This window comes from Wyeomyia smithii, chromosome 2, assembly GCF_029784165.1.
Source record: "Wyeomyia smithii strain HCP4-BCI-WySm-NY-G18 chromosome 2, ASM2978416v1, whole genome shotgun sequence".
NCBI classification, from domain to species: domain Eukaryota; kingdom Metazoa; phylum Arthropoda; class Insecta; order Diptera; family Culicidae; genus Wyeomyia; species Wyeomyia smithii.
This window is the reverse complement of record NC_073695.1, coordinates 61,476,233-61,488,628: the sequence shown is the minus strand read 5'-3', so window position 1 is coordinate 61,488,628 and position 12,396 is coordinate 61,476,233. Positions and strand designations below refer to the sequence as shown.

Sequence of the window (12,396 nt, the reverse complement as noted above, 5' to 3'; positions counted from 1 at the left end):
TAACTACGTACTTTAAGGCGAAAAAGTTAAGAGATTTTGACTGAAAACCATTTTATTTTTGAAACCTTATGAAACAAAAATCACTTTTGGTTGATTGTCAAAACACGACACTTTAGGTTTTAAGAATACTTGATCTATGTTAATTTTCATGTATTTGTTTTTTTTTACCAATTTCGGCTATATATGACGACATGATGAAAGAACACTTTATAATTCTGTCGTTCAAACTATTAATGTACATTTTCAACTTTGTACTTTTACTTAACATTAAAAACCTATTTTATTATGATATCTAAACAAATAGTATTGACATCTGCCACGAGCTGTGCAGTTTTTTCAACTTCGAATTGATCGTTTTGGATCGCATTCATTTTTATTTTACGTAATTGATTTGGTGTCACAATAGAAAATACGAATATAAGTAACAAAAATTAATTTTGCATTTGGAACATTCATTGAATCTCGGTAACTTATAACACAATATTGTGCGTTGGATTTGTCTGAATTATTAATATTCACCTAGTTCACTGACTAAACACATAAATTAAAAATTATATTTTTAAAGCAAATGGTGATCAAATATCGCGAATATCTGAACTATATTTGCAGACGTTTTCCTCTGAAAAATTTTAGACAGTCAAGTTTGAGCAAATTTACATAAAAGAATGTTATCAAAAAATATAAACGGTTATAAACAATTCGAAGATATAATTTTTGAAATCATAGTATCTAGTTATACACTTTCAACGAAATTTGAAACACATTTTCAGCCTTTTTATTCCATTTATATTCGGCGTAAATTCCAAACATAATCGACCCCGATTAGAAAGACAAAACAAAAATCTAACAGAAGCCGTTATTTAGTTATGCGAAAAACTTTTCAGGTTGTATTTTGGATTTGATCCCGTTAGGTGTTAAAATAACAGGAATTATAACAAAAGTTATTCTACTAGTGCTAAAACCATACCAAATTTTGTTACTAACGTATCAGTTTCCTAACAAAATAAGATAGCATATAGAACAAGTTTATAACAACCATTGTTAGAAACAACAGCTTTTGATAGAGACGAAATATTTGGAAGATTTGGTTCAGAACAACCTCGTTCAAGGATTTGTTAACATATCTATTCCAGATCAATTTTTGTTATCAAAAACTTATCGGAAAATACTAAATCGTATTAAGTTATGTTATTTGTATCTCGTGTAGATTTTTTTTTCTTTGGTGCTACATTCCGACCCGGAACTTGACCTTCTGTTTATTTATACACAGACTTCGCAGCCGACTGTGTACGGGACAATTGCGCGGCTAGCGCTACGATCCTACTGACACTTACAGTCTCTCCCGAGCCTCGAGACCATCTGGGAGATATCTCGTGTAGATAGAACTTTGAAATTCTTTAGTTATACACTTCTGATCGGGTCTCTTTTAATCTATCGTCCTTTCAGAAATATATATTGGCGAGGCTTACATTCGATACTCAGTGCTTGAGCAGTTAAGAAGTGGTTTTTCTTTAATAGTGCTAAAGAGTCCGAAATCATTCTACAAGGATTCTGGATTGAACTTAGAGGTTTTACAACAACTTGATCGTTTCCATCATCTTAATCGCTCTCCCTGGAGATCTTCTGGTGAATTCGCTTAATCCTGGGATCAAGTAAATTCCCTAATTGCCCAGGCAATTTGCTTTGCCTGCTCAAGCTATTTTGCTCGACAATTTTTATATAATTATAGATATAATTTATTAAATATCTCTCTTTCACTTTTCTTTTTGTTCCTCTTCTCTTTCTATTCCTTTCCTCTCTATCTCTACCCGATCAGAAGAGCATAACTAAAAAATTACAAAATTCTATCAACTTGAGATACAAATAACATATTTTGATACAATTTTGTATTTTTCCATATTATCTTGATAACAAAATTGAATCTGAATGAGTTATGATAACAAAACGTGACATGAAGTAGTTCTGAAACAAGTCTAACTAATTTCTCGTTTTTATCAAAACCTGTTTTTTTCTAACAATGTTTGTTATTATATTTTTCTATATACTGTTTTCATTTGTTAGAAAGCAGATATATTAGTATCAAATTCTGATATGTGTTTGATACTAGTAGAATCATTTCTGTTATTTTAACACATAACGAGACCAAATTGAAAACACAGCCTGTAAGGTTTTTCCCGTAACAAACTAACAACTTCTGTTACATTTTTGTTTTTTTCTTTCTAATCGGATATCTCTATCTCTATTTCTATTTCTATTTCTGTTTCTATTCCAATTTTTATTTCTATTTCTATCTCTATTTCTATTTCTATTTCTATTTCTATTTCTATTTCTGTTTCTATTTCTATTTCTATTTCTATTTCTATTTCTATTTCTATTTCTATTTCTATTTCTATTTCTATTTCTATTTCTATTTCTATTTCTATTTCTATTTCTATTTCTATTTCTATTTCTATTTCTATTTCTATTTCTATTTCTATTTCTATTTCTATTTCTATTTCTATTTCTATTTCTATTTCTATTTCTATTTCTATTTCTATTTCTATTTCTATTTCTATTTCTATTTTTATTTCTATTTTTATTTCTATTTCTATTTCTATTTCTATTTCTGTTTCTATCTCTATCTCTATCTCTATCTCTATCTCTATCTCTATCTCTTTCTCTATCTCTATCTCTCTCTCTATCTCTATCTCTATCTCTATCTCTATCTCTATCTCTACCTCTATCTCTATCTCTATCTCTATCTCTATCTCTATCTCTATCTCTATCTCTATCTCTATCTCTATCTCTATCTCTATCTCTATCTCTATCTCTATCTCTATCTCTATCTCTATCTCTATCTCTATCTCTATCTCTATCTCTATCTCTATCTCTATCTCTATCTCTATCTCTATCTCTATCTCTATCTCTATCTCTATCTCTATCTCTATCTCTATCTCTATCTCTATCTCTATCTCTATCTCTATCTCTATCTCTATCTCTATCTCTATCTCTATCTCTATCTCTATCTCTATCTCTATCTCTATCTCTATCTCTATCTCTATCTCTATCTCTATCTCTATCTCTATCTCTATCTCTATCTCTATCTCTATCTCTATCTCTATCTCTATCTCTATCTCTATCTCTATCTCTATCTCTATCTCTATCTCTATCTCTATCTCTATCTCTATCTCTATCTCTATCTCTATCTCTATCTCTATCTCTATCTCTATCTCTATCTCTATCTCTATCTCTATCTCTATCTCTATCTCTATCTCTATCTCTATCTCTATCTCTATCTCTATCTCTATCTCTATCTCTATCTCTATCTCTATCTCTATCTCTATCTCTATCTCTATCTCTATCTCTATCTCTATGCCTATCTCTAGCTCTAGTTCTAGTTCTAGCTCTAGCTCTAGTTCTAGCTCTAGCTCTAGCTCTAGTTCTAGTTCTAGCTCTAGCTGTAGCCTTAGCTCTAGCTCTATTTCTAGCTCTAGCTCTAGCTCTAGCTCTAGCTCTAGCTCTAGCTTTAGCTCTAGCTCTAGCTTTAGCTCTATCTCTATCTCTATCTCTTTCTCTTTCTCTTTCTATTGCTCTTTCTCTTTCTCTTTCACTTTCTTTTTCACTTTCTCTTTCTCTTTCTCTTCCTTTTTTCTCTTCCTCTTTTTCTTTCTTTTTCTGTTTCTCTTTTTTTTCTCTTTCTATTTCCCAACAACACACTATATTCCTAAATCAACTCTAAAAAGACTTTGATTCCTAAAATAGTAGTAACAAAAAGGATAATAGCAGGAAACTTCGATAGAAGCTGGAAAGATAAAATCTTTTCTGCGAGAAAGAAGAAAATAAAAAACAAAAACGCAAAATTCAACATAAAACGCTACGAGTAGCATACTGACTACACTCAAAAAGTTATCCTAAATTAACGTTGACAAATTTTAAAACGTCTGAATTAAGTAACAAAACATACAAAAGTTTATGCTGGAAAACATCTCTAGAATCTAGAAGAAGTTGGAGAGAAAATAATCCTAAATATAATTTTGAGTGACTGCAAACAAAAATCTAAATGTAGTGGACTTAACGAAAATTACTCTTAAAAACAGTTAATACTAAAAACGAAAATAATCTTCAAGTAATAAAATTTACATACGATTATAAACGGAATGTCTATTGTCATTTCAAATATATTATCTCACGTAATAAAAATCAAGCCAAAAATATGATACAGGACATACAGTCCCTTTACAATTACGGGTCAGTCAACGTGTTGTTTGAATGTTCAGAAATGGAAATAAAATCGGAAAATTTATCAACTACGAATGTTTTACTATCTATCTCTGTGTTCTGATATGAACTTTCGATCAACAATTAGTTTAACTGCAGTTGATGCGTGTAAATCGGTTGGGAAGGAAAATATCACTTACATAGCAAAAGACACAATTATGGGTCACTTTTGGCATTCAAAATCATTGAGACTATAAAATCGTCAAAATACATAACATAAGTTGTTTTGTTGTTGTAAAAGCTTGATAATAAGTTATTTTATTTAGTCTTGATGCATTATCATGGAAAAGTAATAAAAATAGCCAAGATATGGACTAACCCACAATTGTGCACAACAAAATGTAACATTACTACAATTATGGGTCACTTCACTTATTGCACCGAGCAGAATTATAGTTTTTAGTGACATTTTCAACCTTAAATCCTTTTAATCGTATTAATGAGGTTACAAACGAGTTACAAAAAATACCACTGCTAATGAAAATTGTTCAGTTTCGTGAGAATAGACGTGTTTGTGTAAAAGTGACCCATAATTGTAGCTGACCCATAACTGTGGAGGCACTATATCTCTAACTTTAAAAAACAGCTTAGAAGACTTCATGACTCAAAAATTACATATAGAAATTATTTACAAATTAAAAAGAAAACTGTTCCAATGAATAAAGAAACGTCTTTGAAACCAGAAAAAGAGTTATTCGTTTTGGTCGTTTTTGTTTTCGAAGCTGCTCCTGTTTCTTGAAAGCTTGGAACGCGTCGTACAGGGTCGATTTAGAAATATTAAGATCAGCGGCCATTCTACGTACAAAAGGGTGCAATTTTCGTTTCCTTACCATAAGTGTCATGGTACCTTCTAATCTTCCGATAACCACAATCACGCTCTAGTTCAAGATTTTTCAAACCATTAAAAATATTGCCTGGGCGCTCAAACTCCAAAAACTTTTTTTATAACCTCGGCACAAAATTATTCCATCATCGATAAACAACGGATACATCTCCCAGAAAAGGCTGTGTGAACATAGTACAAAATTACACCAATACATATTTGTGAATATGTGGTATAGCTTTAACACAAAAAAATAAATGAGAATGTATAGGACACTGTGTAGAGCAAGCACTTATAAATGGTCAATTGTAACGACGTAAACCGGAATGACCAAAATCACTTCAACGTACAGTTTTTAAAATTTATTGCCATATCAGTTCATCAAATGAATAAATATCAACAGAACAATTTTTATTAATGTTTTTGGAATTTTTCTTTCAAAATCAGAAATAATTGTCCACATATAATCAGAAAGTTTTGTATGAACCATGGGCGATTAAACTATACGATTTTTAAGATCTGAAACAAAAAAGTTAGAAAATGGAACATTTTTACGGGCAGCAACACACAGTTATTTGAAGCGAGCCTTAATAACTGTTATTTTTTACCGTAGAATTCGACAAATATCACAAAATAATGCGTTTTCGCAAGGACCAGGTTTCAGCAACATAAAGTTTACTTGCAGGACTTGGGGGTGAATTATTCGTTTTGTAAATTTCAGGTGATCAGAGGATTCCTGAAAAATTTGTTTTGTTTGGGAATAGATTCCTGGACGTGAACATAGTATAACAACATGAAAATTTATACCGTATAATAACAGAAATCTAATGTTAGTCTCAAATCTGTGAAATCGGACTGATTTTTGGGTTTGTTAAGGTGTTGAAGTGGCAGATATCGACATCATCGAATTTAGTATTTGTATAGAGAGGATTCACTTACATGCTGTTTACCTGTCATTTGTTTTGGAATTATACAATTTGCTGTTTTCTGTTAGTCATCTTTCAGAGATTATTCACAACGTTAGTAATTAAACAATTTTTACTAACCATTATCAACTGATAACACGTTCAACATAATAATGTTAAAAGGCGTAGCATTGAACTTCTCTCAGCACTCAGCTGATAGGTCGCTATCTAAGCGATCGCTTACAACCATTCAATAAACTTCCCATTCCAAGAAGATATTGAATTTGATTATTAAATTCGATAAGCGATACATGGTTGCCACCATATTTTCACATTACATCAGCGAAAGATAGTAGGTCTGTAAATAATCGCCCCGCTTTAAACACACACACAAACTCGTACCCATTTTATCCGGAACGAGCAGCGCATTGTGCTCATCATCGGTGAAATTTAATCGCACAATGAGCTCCGTTGATAAAAAACAATAACAATAATAGCGATAATCTTCTGCCCCATTACCAGTGTACGCCGATGATGCCAACCGGGGACAGCTGAACAACGATGACAGCATCGCACCCAATCGCGAACAATTAATCGCGTTTATTCTGCTCCTGCTTGCTACCCTGATCCTCAGAGCAGTTCTGATAGCGGACGGCGCGGCGCATCGCGGCCCGGTGATGGTAAACAAAGAGCGCACACACCTACCAACATAGGGAACCGGCTTGTGATTGCGCACAAAATGAAAAAAAAAAATAGCAAGAGAGAACAACCGAACCATGAAGACAGAGCTTCGCGTTTCTGACTATAGGCCGGTAACGTCAGGAGAGCGACACATACTGTACTAATCAATCTAATGCGCATTCTCTAACACGCAGACACGACGCGACGCTCACTGGGTTGAGCTGAAGTGGCCTCGAATTGATGACAGGGTTCTGCGGTATTGCGGTTTTTTCCGTAGTACGGTACGATGATAGTATGATACTCAAGGTAGCAACCAGGTTGACAGGTGAAATGCAATCGATGTGCGGGAGGACACCCATCCGGGATGTGTGTCCAGCAGCTGACAGGTGAAGCCGGCTTAACCGATTCCCGGCGGAGAGAAATCAGATTTTACCTTGAAAAATGACCTCAAACTTATATTACTCAGCCCTACATGCACAATTGACATGAACTGTATTGGATATTGTAGATCGATCTTTACTCTAACCATATTGAATAGTTTCGTTGTTTAAAATTACAAGCATAATTGTCAGGCTACAATCAAAGTTTAGATGTCAGGTGATGCCATACGGCATCACCCGCCAGAAATGGGTTAAGGGACCGTCTGCCATCGTGAGCATGGGGTCTGGGAACTTGTTTTAATTTATTTATTTATGCATGTAAGTTTTGTCATTAAACTTACGGCACTGAACTGAATTGTTGAATAACTACCATGTAATCATCAATGATTGAAAAAAAAAAACAACAACAATCTTAATCCAGCTTTAGATTGAGTGTTACATTCAAAACTTCAACACCTTTGTTTGCCCAAGAGGCGTGTAAATCCATTATTTTGTTAATATTTCCGATTATAAAAGGCTATTGAAATGTTACACAGCGGTTTAAAAAAAATCTATTGATGAAAAAAATTTTCGTAGATATTTTATTACAATTCAATGGTCTTCAGTTCTATTTTTTCGTAGTTTTATTATACTTTTATTCTAGATCACCTTTTGAACCATTATTTAACTTATTTATCCATAGCTTCAACTGCGTCTACTTTTATTTTAGAATTCAACTTACCTTAAATCAGGCCAACTTGTCAAACAAATTACTTATTCAAAACAGATTTTAACTCGAAAACTAACACTCTCAGTGTTAAAAAAAAGTTTTTGTTATGTGATAGATAACCATTTTTGATATAAATAAAACTTAGCACATGTATCTGACTCGGAAAACTGTTCGAGAATAAATTGTAGGGAATGATAACAAAACTAGTTTAACTTTTCCTCATTTTTTAGGAAACCTAAAATTATAACGAAACTGTTGGTGAAAAGTTCATAACAGAAAAAATATTTTTTTAAATAAAAGCTAAGTTTAAAAAAAAATTCAACATCATTCAACATCAACCAAAAAGTGGTTATATTAAGTCAGATTCTAGATCCTAATTCAAGCTATCCTTAAATAAATAAATAAAAATAAATAAATAATTTTCTACAGTCTCTCCAGGAATATTATTTTAATCGTGTGGATAGATTTCAAGTTAAAATTTTTGTGTTTTTTTTAAATTAATAAACAATAAATTAATAAAGCTACCCTTTTCTAAAAAAAGATTTTTTAAGAATAAACCCTAACCAAATATCAGAGAATATTTACTTCAACTCTTATTAGTCGGGACAAAAGTGGTATTTCTTCAGCATATTTAACTAGAAATACTTTAGAGAGTGAAGAGTACAAATCACGAGAAATAACGTTTCACGCCAGCACGCGTTGTACAAACCATGAGAAAATATCAATTTAAGAGCACAAAACAAAAGTAATCCTATCGAGGAGAGTATTAGTTTTCGAGTTGAAGTCCGCTTTGAATAAGTAACTCATTTGACCATGGTAACGTTAAGAAAGTTTTCTCGATTCCGGGAATTGGAATTGGACAATAGAATTCCCACATATGACAGAGCAGACGTCGTTGGAGCTGTAGATAGTAAAGTTGAATGGAGGTTTAAAAGTCGATTGAGTATTTACAATAAAACTGTGAAAAAATGACACTGAGGAACAGCGAATTGTAAATCAATATCTACACACTAAATTTTCATTGCTGGAAACCAGCAAAATTTTGCTGATATTCTACATGCTGAAAAATCAGCTATGATATCAGCAAACTTTCTCGCTGAAACGATCAGCAAATCGAAACGTCAAATTTTTGGCACCATTTTGCTGAAAATCAGTTGCTTGAATAAATTGCTGCCTGTTCAGAATTTGAGCATTTGACATGATTTTGCTGATGTATCTCAGCAAAAGTTAGAAAACAAAAAAAACCGTTCTTATGTTTTTTGTTATTTTATTAAAACAAATGTTTCACATTGCGAATATTTATTTTAAAGTTATCTGATTTTGAATCTGAATTATCAGTATGAACTTTCAAATGTCTTTGTAGCCCATCGACACAACCTTCCACTAATTGGTAGCAGAAATTGCATAACAGTATATTGCCGATATTCCCAAATTCCTAGAAAAGACTGAAAATTAACTTATCAAACATTTTTTTATATCACAATTATTCTATTTAAGCGCATGCAATGCTTTTTTAAATTTCACATCCATGCTACATATTATAAGCGTATGTAGCTCATTTTCATTTCTCTATAGTTTTGTTAACTTTTTACGCACAAAATGGCGATTGTTCTGACAGTTTGACGGATGGAGTTGCCAGAAATTCAGCAATTACCAGCAATTTGCTGATTTCCGGTAAACAGAATTCTGAATGCTGATAATCAGCAAGAATATTTTTTACTGATTTTTTTCAGTATTTTATTTTGCTGAAAATTCTTTTCAGATTTTGGTGTGTAGCAAAAGTTTTTTGCAGTAATAAAAAAACTATTTCATAAAAGCGCTGTATAATAGTTTAATTGGCTTTTATAAGCGGAAATACTAAGAAAGATAGATTTATACACCTCTTGAGTAAACATAGCTTTTTCAAGCTTCATTTCCAAATAGATAGTCTTTTCATGCTGTTTGAAAATTAACGCCTGTTTGAGAGAAAATCTCAGAGTACAATCTTAGATTTTCTAGATTCAATTGAAGTTTTGAAATGTAGAAAACTACTTGACACTCATGAATAAAATAATGTTTGCAGAGTCCTTTTAAACCTTTGATGATTATGTTAATTTATTTCGGGAGAGTCACTTAAATACTTTGAACTCTGCTTATAACTCTTGAGTTGTCCTTTAATATACACTAAGGTCGCTTTTACGTTTTTTACGCGGATTCCGGAATTTACGCGGTTTTTTTACGCGGATTTCGGTTTCCCTTCACTCGGAATGCAGAATTAACGCTGTTTTTTTTTACGCGGATTCCGGAATTTACGCGTTTTTTTACGCGGATTCCGGAATTTACGCGGTTTTTTTACGCGGTTTTTTACGCGGATTCCGGAATTTAGGTGTTTTTTTTTTGCGCGGATTTCGGTTTCCCTTCACTCGGAATGCAGAATTAACGCTGGTTTTTTACACGGATTCCGGAATTTACGCGTTTTTTTACGCGGCACGTATCCCCCGCGTAAAAAGCGACTTTAGTGTATTATCATCCTGAACATCTGTGTGTTTACCAATGATATTTTTTCCGTTCGTATCAGTGCTGAATTAGACGCGGCCGAGCTCACTGATATTCTTATCTAACATTCTGCCAAGGCTATAATTAAAATAGTTTAAAAATTGAATTGGTCCCAATTTTAATTCAATATTTTTGAAATACTCTCTGATGAAAAACTTATTCCTTAAAAAATGCAATTAGGATCACTAAAATCAGTCCATCAATTGCTGAGAAACTTGATTCAAATTATTCGGGACAAAAATATGTCCTAGAAATAACGATGATTATGATCGTACACATCAGTGTTCAAAACTGAAAATTTACACGTCATATAGAGGAGATGAAATCGTTCATACATATGATAAAATATATATACAAAACTTCGGCAGATAAAAAGTACAAAACGTTTCGAAACCAACTGAAAGCCACATCAGTAATAATGCACATCAACCCACAAAAAAAGTCACTCTTGTTTCCGTTTGTTAGCTGCCAATCAATCACAGAAGTCAATTAACTACATTGAGCATGATTTCCCAATTGAAGCTTGTAGTTTTTCTTTCGCGCACCTTCGACAACCACTCGACATTAACCTTCCAGCAGTCTGTCGTATTCAATTGGAATGCCGTCGATGTTCCCCCCTAATAATGATGATAACAACCGGCTAGCAGGCCCTATCAACTTCGATAACATGCGCTCCCGCGGAATTTCGCTCTCTTACCTTCTCGGAAAATTGTTCCTTCGGCGTTCGGGTGATGGTAACGGCTCCCAGACACTTGGCCAGGTCATCGCCGCTGTGGGATAACGTCAGCATGATTGACTTAAGCTGATGGATTGGCCCAATTAAAACCCGCGTCTCTACTTTTTCTTTTTATTCTTCAACACAACAATGTAGAGATTGGCACTGTTTGCTTCGACGCAAGCTGCAATTATTTTACGCGCGGGGTTTTGTTTACACTTTGATTGCAGTTGAGCAAGGCACTGTATAATGAACACCATAAACAGCAACTGTAAGGCTATAACACTTCTCACCTCTACACCGTGGCACAATTGCTTCACTTCTAATTGATCACATTCACCAGCTTCTAGGATCTTCGCAGTTTAACACCAAATTTACCGGTTCTAATTCAACGCGCGAGCTACACCGGATCGCAACCAAAATTCAAATAAAAACATCTGTGTAGAACGGTTTCGGAGAAATGTCAAAACGAAACCTGCCTGCTCTGCTGACGGACTGGCTGGTTAGCAGCATACAAACACCAGTGCGAACCCCCTCGGCTAGTGTTTATGCGGTTGGCGCGGCAACGACGAACGATGACAGTACACATACGCTTCGGATTGTACGCGAGCGGAATGCCTGTGTGCAGAGTGTTTCGAACATAGACCAACATGTGCCATGTGGCACCCGGCGGCAGCGGCGGCGGTAGCTCTGCACTCAGTTTCGGATTCAAATCAGCAGCAAGCAACGAAATCATAAACTACCGTACTGACCAGGTCACCTGAGGGAACCCAACAGAGATGCGAATTGACCGTGCGGGCAACCAACAACGAAACGACAATCCGAACCGGATCAGAATTCAACCTAGACTAAAGCCTACACCGAGGCTTGCTTCTCGATCCCAGCAGCAACAACGATACACCGGTCGCGGTACTGCATGCTCGAACTCCGCAGATCAGCCACAGACGGCAGCCGGCACCAGCAGCGACTCGTCGATCTTCTTATTCTGGTTTTGTTTTTGAATTAACCTCTCCGCCTCTTTTGGCTATTCTTCTTTGGGCTGCAGCAGCAGCAGCAGCGACAGCCTCAGTTTACTTCGCTAAGCCGCGCGCACCGGTACGCGGATACTACAAGCTCATCTTTGAAAGAGCCTAAAAATCGAGAGAAAGAGAGGAAAAAGAGCAAAAAAATAACAGCACGCGAAAGGTATTCACATTATAGTCGTTGAACGCGGGACGAACCGCGCCCGTGCGTCGATCCGATCAGCCGGCCGGTACCGACGACGCTTGGGCGAATCCTAAAGCTTTTCATTCAATAGCAGAGTGGTTGCGAGCGATGGCAGAGCTGAACTCAGGTGTGCGGTGATTAATTTTACAATTATTCCATGGGAATGAATGATAAATACTTGTTTT

The 12,396-nt window shown here is 34.7% G+C and overlaps 1 protein-coding gene across 1 annotated transcript in view; it reads right to left on the bottom strand.

The window, feature by feature from the left end:
* LOC129725539 (four and a half LIM domains protein 2) overlaps positions 1 to 11,812 on the bottom strand; it is a 356,638-nt gene extending 344,826 nt beyond the window's left edge. The window contains exon 1 of the mRNA XM_055681510.1: positions 10,988 to 11,812. Within this exon, the coding sequence (XP_055537485.1) occupies positions 10,988 to 11,080 (93 nt within the window). The 5' untranslated portion in view covers positions 11,081 to 11,812. The remainder of the gene's footprint in view (positions 1 to 10,987) is intronic.
* Between the last annotated feature and the right edge of the window lie 584 nt (positions 11,813 to 12,396).